Genomic DNA, 19,716 nt, shown 5'->3' with positions numbered 1-19,716 from the left:
TATATTTCAGGTTGACAATATCTGTGTATTGTTTGTTAATGCTACATCCATTGCAATCTGGATATCCTTTTTATTGTATTTTTATATTATGCAGCCTGGTCATCCTGGAAGGTGGATTACCTTCTCAGGATTTCTTCATTTTCCTCATGCTGAGGAGTTTTTCCTTGCCCTCATGTAGGTTTTAGATCAGATGGCGTAATAATAGTCTGTAGTTTGCAATAGACTGTGGTCTGTGCAGTCCTTTGAGACTTCTTGTGATTAAGGATTATGCAAATAAACATGACTTGACTTGACTTCTTAGGATTAACCCATCCAAACACTGAAAACAGGGTCTTGACCCACTTTTAGGTCTGGAACCACCATTTGAGTAGCAGTGTTTTAGCGCCAGCTTATTATCCTGTTCAAGTTGTGTTTGCACCCATCAACGATGTCAAATTGGTACCAACGACCTGATGAAACAAAGCGCAACTTCAAGATTGGGAAAAAAGGTAGAGGAGGAAGTGCGAACAGCTAGAAGAGCTGAAAAAAGCTTAAAAAAATGCTAATGTATTCAGCTGCTGACTGACAGCTTATTCAGTCGTATGCGTCGGGAGATCGTCCTGCTGACATGTCTCCGCAATCATCTGTGGCGCATACTGCTGGAGCAAAGCGGCTTGTGTTGCCCAGGCACTCCCGGTGAAAATAGAAGCAATTATTTATTCATCGATTGAAACATCACAGGACTAAAAGGCGGTGGAGGGAATGTTGGCAGGAGGGTGCAGGCAGGCGGCAGGACGGGGTTGTTTAGCAAAGAATGGGGCAAAAGATTGACAGGCTAAAGAATGGACGGCAAAAACGCGGGGAGGGGAGTGAGCGGAATGGAGTGCAAATAAAAACGAAAGCCAGAAGAGGATGGTTTTGCGGAGACAAAGGACATCAAAGCTGACATGGAGGAGATTTGATGGCATGATGAAAAACACATGGGGGAGGGGGATACTCCATTTGTTCTCACAATCAAACCCTCTGGAACATCAAAGGTAAAGAGAGGCTTTGAGGACTGCAAAGCTTTTAGAGAGCTGTGCCGTCTCTTAGAGTGTGTTTGTGATAGCATACGATGATGATCTAGCAGTGTAGCAAATCAATTATGGTGGTAGCTCTTTGGGCGAGCCCCTTTAAACACGAGAATTTTTAGTGTATGAGTTTTTAATTACCTTTTGCCCACTATACGAATTAATATTCATTACTGTAATGCACTACTCTCCGGTCTCCCGAAGTGCAGAATCAAAAGTCTTCAGCTGGTACGAAATGCCGCAGCGAGGCTTTTAAGTAGGACAAAAAAGTCCGACGACATCACGCCGATTTTGGCTAACCTGCATTGGCTCCCTGTTAGCCTAAGATGTGATTTCAAGGTTCTCTTAGTATTATACAAAATCATACATGGACTTGCTCCCTCATATCTTTCAGATCTGATTTCCCCCTATGTTCCGGTCCGAAGCCTTCATTCTGAAAGCGCCGGTCTACTGGTGATCCCAAGAGCCAAGAAGTGTTCCGCTGGTTCGAGAGCGTTCTCCATCCGGGCACCGGTGCTATGGAATGCTCTTCCCCCTGAGATCCGATCTCCAACCTCAGTAGAAATGTTTAAATCTAAGCTTAAAAACACTTCTACTCTATAGCATATGAATAACCTATACTTTTTGTGGACAATATCTCTGTATTATTTGTAATTGCAACATCATTTGCAGTCTGGTAATCCTGAAAGGGGCATACCACATGTGCGGCCCCTTCTCAAGGTTTCTTCATTTTCCTCATGTTGAGGTTTTTGAGTTTTTCCTTGCCCTCATGTTGGTTCCAGATCAGGGGATGGTGTAATAATTGTCTGAAATAATAGTCTGTGCAATAACCTGTGCAGCCCTTTGAGACTCTTTGTGATTAAGGGCCATACAAATAAAAATGACTTGACTTGACATCACGAGCAGTCCCAAAGGCTACCACTCGGGACCGCTCACCGCTGGTGACCGCTGCCCAACTCGTCCAAGTTGCGCAACTAATATAGGAAAAAATAAAGTGCTGTACAAATACTTTATGTAAATGTTCATTTAAAGTTACGGTAACTTTCATTTTTGTTTCCAGTAAGTGTTTACGTATAATAGACCATCTCTCAATCTCACACCTGTCAATCTTCGCCAATTGTTCCCCTTTTTAATGATCGCAAATCCTCCTTATTTAGCGATAATAAATCTTACAAACACAACGCAGCACCAACTCACAGCAAGACAGACTATGTATGATACTGCAATCATTTTAGCTAATGAAGAAGGATCGTCGTCATTCGCAAGTTCATTAAATTCCGGGTTAGGAAAATGTTGGTAAATTAAGTCGCTGGAGATGAACTGCTAAAGTTTTTATGAGCAGAATATATTCTGGAGACCACCGCAACACAAGTCTTTAATCGGCCAATCTTAGCAGTAGTCTCTCTATGACATTTTGAAGCAAGATTTTGATACCTTTTTGAGGCGTTGTGTAGGTCAACAGGAGACCTGAACTTCAGTATTCTGCTTGTCTAAGTTCGCACGTTTTGGTAATATCAGGCAATTCTCAGATTTTCAGTTTGTTCTTGATCACCAGGAAACCGCAACTTTAGTTTTCTGAATGTATAAATTCGCACATTTGTTGCGTGATCAGCCAATTCTTAGTTTCAGTTCGCATGTTGGTCTCGTGGTTTCAGACTGAACTTTGTTCTTGACATGAGTTTGATCTTGTAGTTTGCAATGAAAATATCAATTTATAATGAAAGCTGATATACTTCATGTACAATAGGTCTACACTTTCTAGGATGACATCATTTGCTAACAGTGACATATTAGAGGCAAAATAGGTAAGACGAGACCAGTCTTCTTTTAATTGTCTTTCCCTTATAAAAAATATTGTACAATGTGAAAAGATAAAAAAACCCCACAAAATACTGGGAAAACTTTTAATTTGATAGGTATCTCCATGATTCCTTCTTGCAACCTCACTATCTCCACATCATATGCACAAATTTGTTACGTCGCTTATAATAAACTTAAATTATTTTTCGTTAATATTGTCTGACTTATAATATTACTGTATTTTGTATGTTTAATCACTATTTAAATGTGTTTTAGTGATCAGGAAGATGTGTTTTATAGCTGTTCATTTAGATGCTTTTGGGAGGACCGGAGCGGACAAATTAGTTTTTAATTATATTATATCGGAAAGATTCGCTCATTACATGAGCAATTCGAGCTACGAGCACGACCAGGGAACGAATTAAGCTTGTAAGAAGAGATATCACTTATCTCATTCGAGAAACAAATTACCGTATTTTCCGCACTATAAGGCACACCTAAAAGTCTTAATTTTTTTAAAAAGCTGACCATGCGCCTTATAATACAGTGCGCCTTATTTATGGATCAATATTAAATCGCAAAGTCTTCCAACTAACTTGCAGCCGCCGACTAGATTTTCCCCCGAACGCCAAGTAGTCCGCGGTGTATGCTGGGATTTATTTACCGGCGTTTCATTGGCTAACCAATGTGTCAATCATCATTTGAATCGATCACTATTGGCTAAAGTTATTCGGAGGTCAAGGGGCGGATCCTTTTTATCATTTACAGGCTGGCATTGGCTGAAGCGGCAAAACAAAGCCTGCAATTGGCCGAAAAAGATGAATGCGTATATCACATTGTTGACGGCATACAGAAAGCATTTTTTGACTATTCTGTATTTGTAAATATTTTATTCTCCTGGATTTACTAAACTCACGGATATAAGAGGACCATGGCTGCACATTATTATTGAACAAAACGACTTCGGTGAGCTACTTCGGCTATATATTTTCCCTGTATCTTGTTTCAGACTGAACTCGATGTTTCTGTGATAAGTGGTGCAGATAATGGATAGAATGGAGTGTCTATTTTTAAATTAAACTCAATTCCAAGTGTTTATTGTCATATGCACAATAAAGTTGCGAGCGAAAATAGAAACTAAGGAATGGTTGGCATTTCTTGAATCCCAAGACTTTAACCTTCCAAATGATGGAACGATGCATTTGAGTGACATCGTACGGACACCGCATCCGCACGTGTTCTCGACACGTATTTGCGTCTTTGCAAGCTTTGGGAATGTTAAGGGGGTAATCAGTTTGACTGAACTATCTGACTGTTTTGTCGACGTTCCCATTGTAGCGCCTTATAATCCGGTGCGTCTTATGTATGTCAAAAATAGGACCAAAAACTATTTTTTCGAGGTGCGCCCTATAACCCGGTGGGCTTTATAGTGCGGAAAATACGGTAGTAATTTTGAGGAGATTTGGGGTATTGCAGGTGAAAGTAGAGTACAGTGGCCTAAAATGAGCACTTTATAGCGGTTTCTTTCTTTCCCTCAACTCGACTTGTCAGAAAAATCCTCTTATTGGCAGCCTCATTGTCAATGATATCTAACTTCTTTTTGACTTGCTCAACCTAGCTTGTGCACTGAGTAGCAATGAGCGGATGAAAAAGTATCAAATTTGTCAGACTCACCAGACTGTAATTCTCCTTTTTTTATTGACACACATTTTAACTATTTCAGGTACAACACATTCAGTACAACTGGAAAATAAAGAAAGGCATTTTAGATTGGTAATTATTACTATCGTTTGTCCAGAAGGGATTACATTGAAAACAGTACAATCCGTCACAAGCGAATATGCGACGTGGGATGTAAATGATAAAAAAAAAGTCAACCACAGGTGCATGGGGTCAATTTCGGATGACGTCCTTGGATACATTCTGTCATGTTTCTCATAGTTTTTATTCTCCTTTAGATTTTTTTCCATGCGCTCAAAAACAAACAGGACGCTATGGCAGTTACGGTGGCACAAAGACGAGAGCACATACTAGTGAAAAATTCAACGAAGATATAAATAATTACAAAGAAGCAGCTAAATATATAAAAAAACAAAAGTATAATTCAACCATATATATGTATATATATATATATATATATATATATATATATATATATATATATATATATATATATATATATATATATATATATATATACATATATATATTTACAGTGGAACCTCGATTTTCGAACGCCTCTCAGTTCGAACAAATCGGAGTCCGACCAAAAATTTCGAGAAATTCTTGCTTAGCCTTTCGGTCAAAAAATCAGAGTTCGAACGCCGGTAATGCGAGAGTGCGTACGCTAGGGTGCGATGCTGAGCGGCGTACGGGTGTAGATGGCTCTTTTTGTAACCAACTGTTATCACTTGCGGACGTGCTTCGGTTTGCTTTCGCTTTTAATATAAGTGTACGAAGTGTTTTAGCCCCTAATTATGCCTCAGAAGAAAGTCAGTGCAAGCAGCAAGGTTGCTACAGGTGAAAAAAGAAAAGTATTGCGTACAACTATTGCATTTAAGAAAAAAATAATAGCGAAATATGAAGGAGGTGTGCGAGCGCCTTCTGCTGACCACCACAAAGGTAAGAAATCCTATTCATGATTATTTTCTTTATCCTTTTTTTTAATTCTTACACGACACATGTTAGCGTAATCTTTCATACGGAAGATTACGATAACGCGAACGTACGATTAGCCTGGGTTAGTTTTGTTTACGTTGAACATTCGAGGTGAACATTCAGGGTGTTGGAACGGAGCCCAACTTTCAGGGTGTTGGAACGGAGCCCCCTTTCCAATGAACCGCTCACCACTTGTTGTGGAGACCTGGGTGCTAAATGACTGGTAAACGACCTGATTTTTTTATTTTTACACGTTCATGTTAGCGTAATCTTTCGTACGGAAGATTACGACAACGCGGACGTACGTTTAGCCTGGGTTAGCTTTATGTTTCCGTTAAACATTCAAGGTAAACATCCAGGGTGTTGGAACGGATTAAAACGATTTACATTAATTTTAATGGGAAAAATGATTTCGGTGATCGAACAAATCGGTTTTCGAACAGGGTTCTGGAATGGATTATGGTCGAGAACCGAGGTTCCACTGTATATGGGTGTGTTTTTTTTTAATTAGTAGGCTACCATAGAGCAAAAAACATTCAGTAGCAGTAGAAAACACTCATGCAGGGAAAGCGTTTTTTTGTACATGTAGTCACCAACACAGTATGAGCTTCATCGAGAGCCCAACAACAGTCGGGGCCTTCGGTCGTTATTGTCTCGGTCCTCGATGGACTTTATTTGCTACGATACTCCCATGAAAATGATACCACACATCAAGTCATTCTATTGTAAACTTAAAATTTTGGTTTGTTTTGTTGTTGTTGTTGTTTTCGCGCATAGTAGTGCTTTCTTTAAGGATCCATTTTGAGGATTACTGCGGACACAACCATTGGAATGAGCTTTACAATAATATAAAAATGATATTTTCTTTGTTATTTTTGGCATCTGTTCTTTAGTTTTCTTTGATATCTTTATACATATATGTAGATTTATATAGATGTAGTTTACTTTTACAATCATTTTCTATGCAATTAAACAATCAAAAGTTTTCATTCCAAACTAATCGGCGGTGAAAGGATGGAAACTAGAAAAAAACTATTGCCTAACTAGTATAGTTAAAGTATGTATTGGTTTCTATACAAAATGTTTATTTTGTATTTTATTTTAATCTAACAATGTAATATTTTTTAGGACATCTGCACCCAAAGTCTCTGTTTGTGTACGTCCAGTCTTTTACCGGAACAATTCCGTACACCTCTTACCGCAATTACAGTTCCTCTGAGCGGATGACGTGGAACAGCGTGACGTTGTACAGCACCTGGTGCCCGTTGTTCCAAGCGTAGAGTGCGCGGTCTCGCGGGTTGTAATCCAGCATGGAGATGTGCGAGTATTTGTTCTGGAAGGCGATGTCCATGTACTCATATGTGGAGGAGTTGGTGGAGAAGGCGTAGTAGACCTTGGTTCCTCCTGAGTAGCCGTTGGTGACGTACAACGTGCCGCAGATCATGAAAGACTCGCCGGCGCTCCTTTTAGGGTGGTTGGTGGTCCAGCTCTTGATGATCTGCAAAGTGTTGGGGTTAAGCTTGCTGATGACGATGTTGCCGGCATTCTGGTTGGTGGCGTACACGGCCCACAGACCCCCTTCGTCCACCATCAGGTCGATGTCGGAGTGTCCGCCCCAGGCATAGTGATATGCGTTGTTGAAGCCGGCGTAGTCAAGCTGCCTGGATTTGCTGATGGCGGACGTTCGAAAGTCAAACTTGATAATGTCGTGGCTCTGGAACTTGTTGAAGTAGATGGAGCCGTTGTAGACCACCTGGCCTGTTCCGGACCAAGGGTGGGGGAGCCGGTGCGAGGTAAAGTTGTCCGTCGATATGAAGTCTTGCATGGACTTGTACTCCCGCACAAAGCGGTTGTTGTGGTAACCGTCCATGTACCATACCTAAGAGTCACAGTAAAAAAGGAACCAAATGAAATAGGGGTTACTAGTAATCGTGTCATTACAAGATGACAAACACGAAAAAAATACTTTATACCGTTAGCATCTTGACCTTCTGAATTTTAAACTAATTTTAAGTTTTAACCTTTAGGATGGTTGATATACAGCATATTTTGACCTACAAATTTGATCTTCAGGTATTCCAGACCTTTTGCAAAGTTACTTGAGATTCGTGGACAAAATATAACTGTGTCACGGACCAGAAACAGACACAGGACCCAATAGCGCTCATAATTAATAAAGAGGGAGAGCATGGATTGCTTCCACGATCCGATGGTTGACGGACAAGGGGAGCAAGAGATGCGGAAGTGGCATTTCCGTGTCTAGCGAGGAGGGTCGAAGACAGGCATGAATTACAAGTCGTTAGCCAGGACTGGAGAGCAAGGGCGGTGTCAAGTTCGGAAAACGAGGTTGGCAACAGGAGGCAGACAGGCAGCGGGGCAAAACAGATCGGGTGATGAGCAGGCAGAACGGGCCAGAGTCATGTCCGGAAACAGGGTGGCAACAAGGATCAGGCAGAGAAAAACAGGGCAGGAACAGAGTCTGACGTGAGAGCTTGCCGAGCTGGGAGCAACGGTTCGCATAACGATCTGACAGGGATCTCTTGAAAGTCAGGGGTTTAAAAGGAATACATCAGCCAATCAGCTGTTGGCGCCAATTAAGCAGTCGCAGGTGCTCTGAATCGGCAATCATGACAAACTGTTCCCCCCTTACCCCCTAGATAGCAAATGCCACTGCAACCACTGACTAATTTATAGTATTTGTTTCTGTATAACGCGAATATTTAGTTTTACCACATTTGTGCAGTGCATAAATAACCAGTCGAAAATATTCCTGATCACAATCGCAGAAAATTGGTTACAACGAGTATCGAAACGGAATCGCGGCAATAAGAGCACCAAACCCTAACCCCTGGACCACCATTTATATAGATGACATTTGTAAAGATGCCTTTTTAATGTGTCATGTATATCACTGGTGGTTTGGATCTAGCGCGCTCACCGCCGCAAGTAGGTTCAATTTCCATTGCATTCAACTGCAAAGTTGAGCTGAGTGAAAATGAAACAACATTTTAGAAAGATTTATAATAAAGTATTAGGGTTGCTCGTTATACACTAACAAAAACAGTAACCAAAATGGGGTGCATTCCCAACTTAATTCGTACATTGTTAAGCTTGTCAATGAAGCGAATCATCATCCCTTGACTAACTGCAGGAGACTAACAGCTAGAACCATCAACAAAAAGTTGACATTCCCTCTGTTCTACTTCATAAATATCAATCTATTGATCCGCAAAATGGAGTCTGGCTAAAGTGACTGGCAGATAGATATTTGCAGGCTAAATAATAGATAGAAATTAGAGATGGTATTTTACCCTGCACCATCTGCAGACAGAACGCTGACCTTTTCGTTGGCATCGCTACAGGATTTCGGCAGCCTGAGAGCTCCTCAGCGCTAATTTAAGGAGACGGATCAATGTCAACAGTTTGCAACTTGCGGCAGCAGGTTTGCACACAGTTATGTCCACTTTACATAGGTTTCATAGAGTCCAGAACAGAAATGCATTCTGGGTAATTGAGTTAAAAATGGGTGGTGTGGCTGAAATTATATATCTTAGATTTTGTAATTATTACTGTGGTTTAAGACACAAAAGCCAAGAAACTTTGCATAGACTGAATAATCTAAGTGTGGATTAGTTCCAATTTGGGTTGGAGAGCATACAGCCTCAATGCCCAGAGTTGCTGACTCCCGCTATAAAAAATAGTGTTAAACTTAATTTGCTGTCAAAGGTTGGTGGGATACTATTTGAACTTCTATCTCCAACTTGTATAAACAAATCCTGACTTGCGACTAAAAACCCAACAAAAAGATAATCAGAATGAGAGTCAAGGGACTGGAGAATGAATACTAAAATGAACTGAACCATTCAGTGACAACAAGGCTGAATTAGACTTTAGCATACCTGTCAAACTCAGCCAATTGCTCCCCTCATGAATCAACCTGATTCCACTTATTAAGCGATAATAAACCCAACAAACACAACGTGGCACCTATCTAATCACAACAAGACAGACAATGGAAACTACTATCACAATAATTAAGTATCTATGATGATGTCATCCATTACCAGTGACCGAAATGGCCAAGAATAGAGCCAAAATGGGAGTTTTTAAATGTATTGTTATGTTTATTGATGTGACTCAGCTGTGCCCGCTCATTTGACGCTAGCCGCCGCGGGTTCTGATTGGCTCCCTGTCAGTATTTGAACTCAGTGGTCAGTCCGTCTGCGAATCTCCGTTGATACAAGGCAAGTCTTTTTTGACCCTGACTCTCGCCTGTCCTGTTTTTGCTACTGTTTGTCTCCGGCCACGACCTGTTTTGATCCTGACCACGTCTTGCTCCTCGCCTCCCGGCTTACGACCCCTTTTTGTTCCCAACTACGTCTACTCTCCCGTTCTGGCTTTCGATTCGTTTCCGACCCTGACCACGTCTTTCTCTCCCAGTCCCGGCTACCGACCAGTTTTCCGCCCCTGACACGGCCATGTTTCCGTCCTGGTCCTGACATGTTTTATTTTTAGAAAAATTCTCCTTTGAAAAATTTATTACACTGCGTACACAATTAGAAATGATTATAAAATGTATAAAAAACATGAAAAATATTCTTTGACAGGTATTCTTTAGCTTTAAAAATCAAACTCTAGATATACGGATAAGAATAAATTGTGATAAACTATAAAATATATGGAACATTTGTGAGTGATCCTAAATAGATTTTCTAAATAGTTGTTAACACAATAAAACAATTATTCAAATTGATCTATCACAATTTAGGTATTGTAAAGAGGAAGGCAGACAGACAAACTAACCACAAAGAAAAGAGTAATAAAAGTAGTTGCCACTATTCATTTGGCAAACATACTAAGGCTTGAAATTATTGTTTATATGATCCGCGGCATTTCCTTTGTGAATACTTCCCTTTTCCGGCCACTGCGGATCAATTAAACAGTCAACAAGCGTCCCAATTAAGATAGCCTTGAGAATTTGTCAAGCGTTGTGCGGCGAAGATCTGGCAGCAGGTGAACAAAAACAGCTTGACAGCTGCAGGGCGTAACAGGGCAAGCGTCGCAAGGGACGAGCGAAGTCAACCAGTTCAGTAAAAATCCTCATCTTGGCGCCTTTGCTCTCACCGCCGACATTTCTGTTCAGCGCCAGAGGCCAAACGTTTCCCGTAACACTCTGCCTCCCTTTTCTACCTGCCACAGCTTCAACTTCTGTCACATTGCTGTGACTGATATGCATAAAGTCTTGACTTTATGGCACACCTAAAAACCCTAATTTAGGCACAAATTTGAAAGTGCGCCCTATAATCCGGCGCGCCTTATATTATATACCACAGCCGTATCCCCCTAGTGGGAGGTGGCTAGAGTCATTTCTGACTCTTTTTTTTGGGGGGGGAGATTGATTCAGAGGAGGGGATTCCCAGCCATCTCGCTCAACCCAACTGAGGTGTTGGGAGTCATTAGGTGACCAAACCCCCCAATTCCAACCCCTAATGCTGAACGCCAAGCAGGGAGGCAACGGGTACCAATCTCCAGTCTCGGGGCGGGCGCCATACCCCAAGGCCACCAAGCTGGCGCCTTATATACCGCAGAATATGACGTATAAGTGTCAAAATGCATACAGTAATTATAGGTAAGCCTTACCATATAAGGTTCTACAGTATATTACTGTATTTAAGCAATAATTTTTCATGCAATTGGTTACGTACTTGAGAAGTAGCAGTGACAATGACAACAATTTGCCACTAGACCATCAGCGATACAATAAATCAATATTAAGCAAGGCGTTTGGGCTTTTCTCATTATCACTCATGGTGCTCGGAACACTGATTTGCAAGTGCATCCTGGCGTCTCTTTACTTCTTAACCAACAAATATTAGAAAATGAAGATTTGAAAAAAAAAATTAAATAATAAATAAATTAAAAAAAAAAAAAATATATATATATATATATATATATATATATAAATATGTTTATAGCTTTCTTGGTCGAAAAGGTTCCCGACCCCTGCTCTAATGCCATTTCATATGTCATCTGTACCACTAGTGGTCTAGTGATAATGTGTAGGCGCTTTCGCCAATATTCCCTTTGCTATATATATATTTATAGCTTTCTTGGTCTAAAAGGTTCCCGACCCCTGCTCTAATGCCATTTCATATGTCATCTGTACCGCTAGTGGTCTAGTGATAACATGTTGGCGCTTTCGCCAATATTCCCTTTGCATGCAATGTTTAAGATTCCCTTTGCATGCAGTGTTTAGCAATTTTGATCAGCGGCACATATTATTGCATTAATATGCACTCGTTAACACGGAAGCCCTTAATTTCACAACAATCTGGTGCGCCTTAAGTACAAGTATCTTTTGAGGGTGCATCCTTTAACTGCCCCGTATCCGGGAAATATGGTAATCTGTTTGCTTTATTTTCTACACAATAATTTGTCTAAAATCAATGAAGAAAAAGAGACAGGTTTTTGTTTTTGTCATCACACCATTGCCTTTTGAATCCGTAAGATGGATGATGTCTTATTTATTACATTGGGCTAGGAATGTATTCTTCATTTCCCAGCTCTTGTGGGAACAGAACTGCAGCTCTTTCATGTGTTATGCTTATGTATTTGTTTCCAGGTAGCCTTCATGGTGTGCTAAATATAACATTAGGTCAGCAATTTGCAAGTTAAAGCAGCCTCCAGGAAGCAATTTACATAGCGGCGGATGCTCCTCATCTTCCCGGCGTGACATTGAAAGTTGGGTGGTTGATCGCACTGCCCAATAACGTCCTGTTTTTTTTTTGTTTGCCAACAATAAAATGTGTTTACTTCCCGTGCTCACCCTTGCTTGTCCGCTGGGCTTCGGCTGGGTAAATCCACAAAGATATACATCCGAGATTTGCATTTTTTTATTGCAAACTGAATGTGTGACCATGGAACTAATGGATATTTATTATCACATTAGTCTTTCTTTTTTTTCTAGTTTTTATGTTGTTAAGATTGCCTAGCCTTAGAAATCCTACTACAGAAACGAGTCTTGTCTTGCAAGGCTAAGAGCTAATAGCCTTCCAAATAACTGACAAACAATCGTTAAAACTGTTCAAGTATTAACTGTAACAGAATCAGAAACAGTTTTGCAGAAAATAAATTTAAAAAAAGGAAAAAACAGTCTGCGAATGAACAAGCAACTTTATGTGGATTGTAAATTATTTACTGTAAATCAGGTTAATCAACAAAATAGGCTGTACCAGGCTCGTTGGATAATTGCATCCGACCTGCCATAGCTTTCTGAGTATGTCAAAAAAAGAATCGAGTCTCTTGGTCATTTCCATCAGAAGTAATGAGTTTTTTTTAAACTCAAACAAAATGCTCCCTCTGGTCACTAGAGGAGTGACTGATATCCTCTCAGTTTTAGAAGCCCATCCTAGTAGTTTGTTCCGATGTATGCTAATCTTATTGCTCATGCACTGCAAAAACTTTAATTCTGTGTTTCTTTTTAATTCAATTCAAACCAGTATGACAATTATTTTTCATAGCTACCACTTGAGTTTGTATAGCTTGTTGAGTCGGTTCAGGTGTAAAAATGCATTCAGTGAGTTAAACCAATCAACAATTAAATGCAGAACATGAATATATTGTTTTCCCTATTGTTTGTGAATAAATGTTATCTGCTTAGAAGAAAATCCCTTGTTATCCATTATTATATTATGTAGAAAAGCCTGAACGCTAAAGCATCAAACTGAAAAACTACGGTAGCCCCCAAAAAAGTTTACATTCTTTTACTCATCTGGCTCGCCTGACAGAAAATCTTGATCCGGCCCCCAAACCAAACTGAGTTTGATAACCCTGATTTAGATCCTCGTTTTTAACTTTTAAGATACAAAAGAAAGACTGATTAGCTGAGAGATCTAGGATAAGATAGATATATTTAATAGTTTATTACTACAAAATAAAAGGGCACTCTAGGCATGGCCAGCAGTTCTACATGAGCTCATACTTTTCTGTTTGGGGAACAGGATAATTATTTTTTTATAGTTTCAAGTTTAAGTTTAGTATGCAACAATGTTTCTTTGACCTAAAAAAAGCTGTACGGAATTTGAGACTGTGTTATTTTCTATGGCCATCTCCTGGCTCAAAGTCATGATTCCAGTCATAGTGGGCTCGTTCATGATAGGCGTGCAAGTACGTTTATTTCTTCCACGTGCTCAAGTAAACTCTTCCTTTTTTAACCTTTTGGGAGGATTGGTTTGACATTCGTACTGCACTAGAAGCAGGCCTGTTCTTACTTTCACCATTTTCATGCGACACTCATGAAAAAAAAAAACCTGCGGGGACAAGCACAAGGTCACTCTCTAGCAGTCCCCTTTCCTTGAACATAATGCGTTCCATCATGAACAGCTCCGATAAAATCACGATAAAAGCAGATAGGTAAAATGGAAAATATAGCATAAGCGCTCATTCAATTCAGTTTGGCAATGTTAACATATAGTGAAAATGTTTATCTTTCAAATTTTTAAAGGTGAATGCAGAATTTAAGGCTTTAACATGACTGTGAACCAGGAGATGGTGGCAGGCAGTAACACCAGATTTGCGCGCAAGTACAAGCATTTAAAAAAAAAAGAATTTTGCCATTATTTTTGGTGTTTGGGTTGGCGTTTGGACTTCACTAGAAACAGGTATTTTCTAACTTACACCTTTCTTATGCTCCCCTTCGTATAGAATTTAAAATTAATGTGCAGGGACGACGTGCATGACATTTCTCTCCAGCAATCCCCCTGGGTCCTATTCTTTGAACCTCATGTGTTCTGCCCGAACATATATGACATAGATAGACGATATGATAAAACCAGATAGGTCCAATGGAAATGGAAGCATAAAGGCTCTTTGAACTCTGTTGGACATTGTCATCAAATATTTAAAGGTAAAGTCATGTCATGTTTATTTGTATAGCCCTTAATCACAAGAAGTCTCAAAAGGCTGCGTAGAGTGAAAATATTTAACTTTACATTTTTCAAAAACACCTCAAATGACGCACCACGCCTTTAAGGACTGCTCAAACGACGCACCCCATCTTTAGATATACTTATTATCCGTTCCAGTAAAAAAATAACTAACACGCCAACAGCTGGCCTCATTCAGGAAAAAAAATCTGTCGAGGAATTTAATGAAATTCCATTTCCCTCATTTGGCTTCCCGGCGTCTCTCGACAGTGACCGGAAAGCTGCCAACAGAGCGCGACGAGCGCCAACCCAAAGCTTGGGTCAACACGCTCGCGTGGGCTGCCGTGTCGGACGGGCTTTAGCCGGTTTGCTCCCTTCAGATTGAGCCAGCAGCAGTATGCTTTTCGGCACAAAGCTGACTCCAAACAAGCTTTTGTGATACGGTTCTAACTTAATGCGCAACGAGCTGCTCCCATTCTTGGCTCTACTATTGATGCTAACAAGATGGCACCTTGAATTTTGGACACGCTGTGCAGACGTGCAGTTACTTCCTTCTGCTGTTTGCTGGCTGACATTTTTATGTGGATCGATACGAGTTTTCTACTACAGAGGCGGTGTGATTTAGGCCAAGCCCTATGACCAACAATGGAAAAAAAAGCACTCGTAACTGATGCCCACCCCTTGAATGTTTATTATGGGCTCTATTTACCCATTACGGACTGAAGTTCCTGGCGAAATATGTCTCAAAAAAACAGCCCAGGAAACCCAGGACTTTGCCTGGAATAACAGCATATTGACAATGGCTAATCCATCATTTTTATCTCGGCCCTAAAGGAACATTCCATTGCAATCCATTGATTACCTCTGCTGCTGAGTTTTTGGAGTTCTTCCTCCCCTGCTTGCATGTTTTAGATCAGCATCGCCCCCTACGGTGCATGCTATGAAAAAACTATGAATTGTTTATTTGGCAAGCCTTAAGTATCAATTATGGCCATTTACTGTATAATGGGCCATTCAAAATATTGATCTGTAATGGAAAGAACTTCCTGCAACTGAAAATGTAAGCTACAAATTCATAGTCATAGTCATTTTTACACCGAGATTTGTCTCAAAAACAAAAATATTCGCAATTTACTCAAGATTTAAAAATCATGTGTCTTGATAATGGCATGATTGCCGATTCAGAGCACCTGTGACTGCTCAATTGGCACCAACAGCCCTGAGAGCTGATTGGCTAATGAACTCTTTTTAAACCCCCGGCTTTCAAGGGATCCCTGTCAGATCGTTGTGAACTGTTGCTCCCAGCTCGGCAAGCTCTCACGTTCAGATTCCGTCCCTGCCCTGTTTTCTCTGCCTGATACCCGTTGCCAACCTGTTTCCGTACCTGACTCTGCCCCGTTCTGCCTTCACGATATCCGACCTGTTTTGTCCCGCTACCTGCCTGACACCTGTTGCCGACCTTGTTTCCGAACATGACACAGCCCTTGCTCTCCCGTCCCGGCTAACGACTTGTATTTCCTGCCAATCTTCGACCATCCTCGCTCGACACGGAAGTGCCACTTCCGCGTCTCCCGTCACCTGCTACCCTTGTCCGTCAACCATTGAATCGTGGAAGCAAGCCCTACTCTCCCTCTTTATTAATAAAACTGAGTAAACAAGCGCTATTGGGTCCTGTGTCTGTTTCTGCTCTGTGACAGGTAAATGCTAAGGCAAGATAAAAAATCGCAGCTATATTTGTTTCTCACACCGGATTTCATTCCTTGAATGGCACTGGAGAAATTGGAAATTTGGATTCAAAAGTGCTTGAATTTGAAAAAGGTATACAAATCCTGTTATTGGGGGGAGGGAACACAGAAAAAACAAATTTCAAATGGAAGGCACGTACCCGTGTGTCTCCTTCAGGCGCCAGGGGATCCGTCATCCAGGAGCCGAACCTGGACCCCGACGTCTTGATGGTGATGGGGTCACTGATGCCCGTCAGTTTGCCGCATGCTGCAAAGGACAAAAGGTAAGGAGACCGGAGCCAAGCGCCATTCGGGGCTCTTTGTCTTAAACGTCCAATTCATTCGGTGAGGATTACATTTGCTTGACATCCAAACGAGTTTGGCTGAAGGATGAAGAAGCGGGTGTCCATATGGCTTCTCTCTCCATTTGCAACGGTCAATACATTTTCATTATTCCACTCACATAAGTGTGGCTTCTCTGTGCACTCTGTGCGGTTTTAATTGGCGATGATCGAGTTCAAGTGTGAACTTGACAAAACTCCCGCCCCCCGTCCGCCCCTTAATGCGATGAGCGGTCCTGACTTTAACAAGAACCGATTAGCTCAGGGAAATAAAACACTGTTAACTGTTAAGTGTCCATTCCTTCGGACGCCGTTTCGTCCAGACAAATGTCAATTAGGCGGTTAGGGTAAGGTAATTCATAATAGCCATTTCACATAGCTAATTTACAGAGGAAGCCATGATGGGTTGTTTTAGCTCACCTTTATCAGCGTTTGTCAAACTTCCAGTCATTATTCGATGTGAGTACAAGTCCTTCCTCCACTGTTAAGTGCTTCACATTTTTGAGATCTTTATTTTAAAATGTTAAAGCCTAATAAGTTTCACCTTTACATGTGTTTGATCAGTGTTTCTCAACTGGTGGGTTGAGACCCAAATCCGAGTCGCAAACCTCTTTTCAGTATCCTGCGGCCCTTTGCCTCGGCAAAATATGCTAAGAAGAAAAAAAACTGTAGGGTCAATTACACTCCTTAACAGTAGATGATGATAATGCCCGACTCTATTCTCTTCTTTCGGTTCAGTCAATTATAGCCGTCCTAATTGTGGTTGAGGAACCAAATCTCAATTTATTGTGATTTTGTTTGTTTTATTTCATTTTTTGCTCATAATAGTTGATCGCAAGTAAGTAAGGGAAATGAAAAGTGGAAACAGCGACAACAAGTTGAAGAAGGAAACGATTTTAAAATACCAAAATGGTGTATCCGTGTCAGCCAGTGAAGCACAGCTTCAAGGTAAAGTGAATGGTTTAAAAAAGTGATTTTTATAGCTTTTTCACCAGTATATTAATGTTTTATCTACGTGATTAAAGAAATAATGTTGTTCAGGTGCATGTTTTATTTCTATTTAAGGTATGTATGTCTTTAGTGATGTGGCTATTTTAAAGCAGTTTTGGGTTGTCTGCTTATGTGTGATGTTGTAGGCTTTTATGCAGTACTTCAGGTCATCTTGGTTTTGCTTGTTATTTTGTTTTTTGGAAGAAAAAAAATGTGACAAAATTCTACTGGTTTAAACTACACAATTCATCCATCTACTTCACTCTTTATACTGAGTAGGGCTGCGGCGGTGCTGGAGCTTATCCCAGCTATCTTCAGGCAGTGGGCAGGGGACACCCTGAACTGGTTGCCAGCCAGTCGCAGGGCACAGACAAGTCACTCCCTCGTTCACACCTAGGGGACAATTTGGACCGGCCAATTAATCTAACAAGCATATTTTTGGAACTTTGACATTTTTATTGTTTAATATATTGTGTATCCATTTAATATGGTTGGTGTAAAGTGTAAAGAAAAGGCGAGCTGTTTCATTAGAAATTAAAGTGGAAAAAGAAAGCTTGATGCGGTTGAGAAAATGGTCGGGACACTTTTTTTCGGCCACTTTCCACCACGGAGGAGGACTTGAAGCGCGTCCTCCAAAAGTAAGTTAAACTAAACTGTAATTATCTTTATAGAGCATGTTATTTTATGAAACGTTTATTTTTAGTACAAAAAAACACAGGTTATGTATACAAGCCTTAAACATACTTATATAAACCTTAAACATACAAAACAGAGCACAGAAGCAACTTACGAACAAATTCAACTTACTAACGATTGTCGGGATCTCGTTGGTAAGTAGGGCCCTGCTGTAATGGGAAGAATTAATAAAATGATGTAATGGTGTGTAGTGCAAGCATTTTTATGCATCAAGCAATTGAATCGCTTTTGACAAAATCCATCAGCATGGAGTTTTTCTGATGTCATTTAGAGATTTTCACCGTAACAAAGGAAAGATTTGTGACAAAACGGATAAAGAACTGGATAGATGAATATTTTTGTCTCACCCATTATTTAGCGAGAATATCTTCTCAAAGCTTTTCCAGTCATTATTATTGGCAGGATTTTCCTCTGATAATTAGGCCCACAACAGGAGGCGTTTGAAAACTATTAGTGGGCTTTAAATCAAACCTAGCATGCTTTTTTTTTTTCAAGAACGTACGGTGTTGCCAGTGGCCGATCAAACGCTGGTTATATCTATAACGACATTGATGATCTATGGTCGAAACAGGATTTCGAACATTAAACTAACTTGACTGTTTTTTCCTTCAAAGGAAATGCATTAAAATGGGTAACAAACAACGAATGCTGTGTTAAAGTGTTCACTATTGGCAGGCGGGTGCTGGGGGGGGTTGAGTCTTTTACATAATCCTCAACAGGATTATAATGAAGTAATACAGCCATGCGCCATTTAATAATTCATATGTTTTTCTCAAGGTATTTCTCCATCATAAGACAGACGCTGCTTTTCCATTCCGATGCAGCCCGTGGGGGAGGTTTCACGTGGTTCTGTATTTGTGCTAATATACACCCGAACGAAGACCCCTGACGACACAATAAACTGAGAGGGTCTAATCCCCCATTGGCCTGAATGCACAGAGGTCAAGGATGACCAGACAGGCAACGACGGGTGCCATGGCAACAAAGCAGTTTGATGGGGTAAAAGATTAGAATTTTCATGTAGTGATCAAGTTCTTTTCATACCAGCATGCACGTTATTTTTGCAACAAAATGGGTGAGACGCCAGGGACGTAGAAACCATTTGTCACAATCACCCGGATCGGGAACACCTGTGCTCAGGATTTGCCGCCAACAGCCAGGACAGCTGATTGGCGCACCCTGTCCATTTAAATCCTCAGCTTCCGGAAACAAGCTGCCTGATTGTACTATGCTACCTGTTGCCATCTGCTCAGAAAGCCCGTACCTCCGACTCTTCGCCTGCCTCCTGTTTTCTTCTACTTGATCTCCGTTGCCGACCCGTTTCCGAAATTCCCTACGACCTGCCCTGCCCATCGACGACGGCCTTCTTCTCCAGCCCCGACCAACAACACGACGATTACGCCTGTCCACGACCATTCCCGCCAAGCCTTCACCCGCCTGTCAAGCTTCGTCAATCCGCCCAAACAACGGATCGAAGAATCACGCCTTGTCATTCTCTTCTTCTAATAACCAAGAAACGAGTGCAAGTGATCTC

At 40.9% G+C, this 19,716-nt stretch overlaps 1 protein-coding gene across 2 annotated transcripts in view; it reads right to left on the bottom strand.

Moving 5' to 3' along the window:
• Positions 1 to 4,528: 4,528 nt before the first annotated feature.
• Positions 4,529 to 19,716, bottom strand: part of olfm1b (olfactomedin 1b) — a 45,358-nt gene continuing 30,170 nt past the window's right edge. For both annotated transcript variants that reach the window (XM_088355755.1, XM_088355754.1), the window contains exons 5-6: positions 16,317 to 16,423; positions 4,529 to 7,386 (exon numbers count right to left, since the gene is read on the bottom strand). In XM_088355755.1, the coding sequence (XP_088211881.1) occupies positions 6,712 to 7,386; positions 16,317 to 16,423 (782 nt within the window). In that variant the 3' untranslated portion in view covers positions 4,529 to 6,711. The remainder of the gene's footprint in view (positions 7,387 to 16,316; positions 16,424 to 19,716) is intronic.

This window comes from Urocampus carinirostris, chromosome 16, assembly GCF_059441175.1.
Source record: "Urocampus carinirostris isolate Australia breed hairy pipefish chromosome 16, RoL_Ucar_1.0, whole genome shotgun sequence".
Taxonomy (NCBI): Eukaryota; Metazoa; Chordata; class Actinopteri; order Syngnathiformes; family Syngnathidae; genus Urocampus; species Urocampus carinirostris.
The sequence above is the reverse complement of the archived record's forward strand: the minus strand, read 5'-3'. Positions and strand labels throughout refer to the sequence as shown.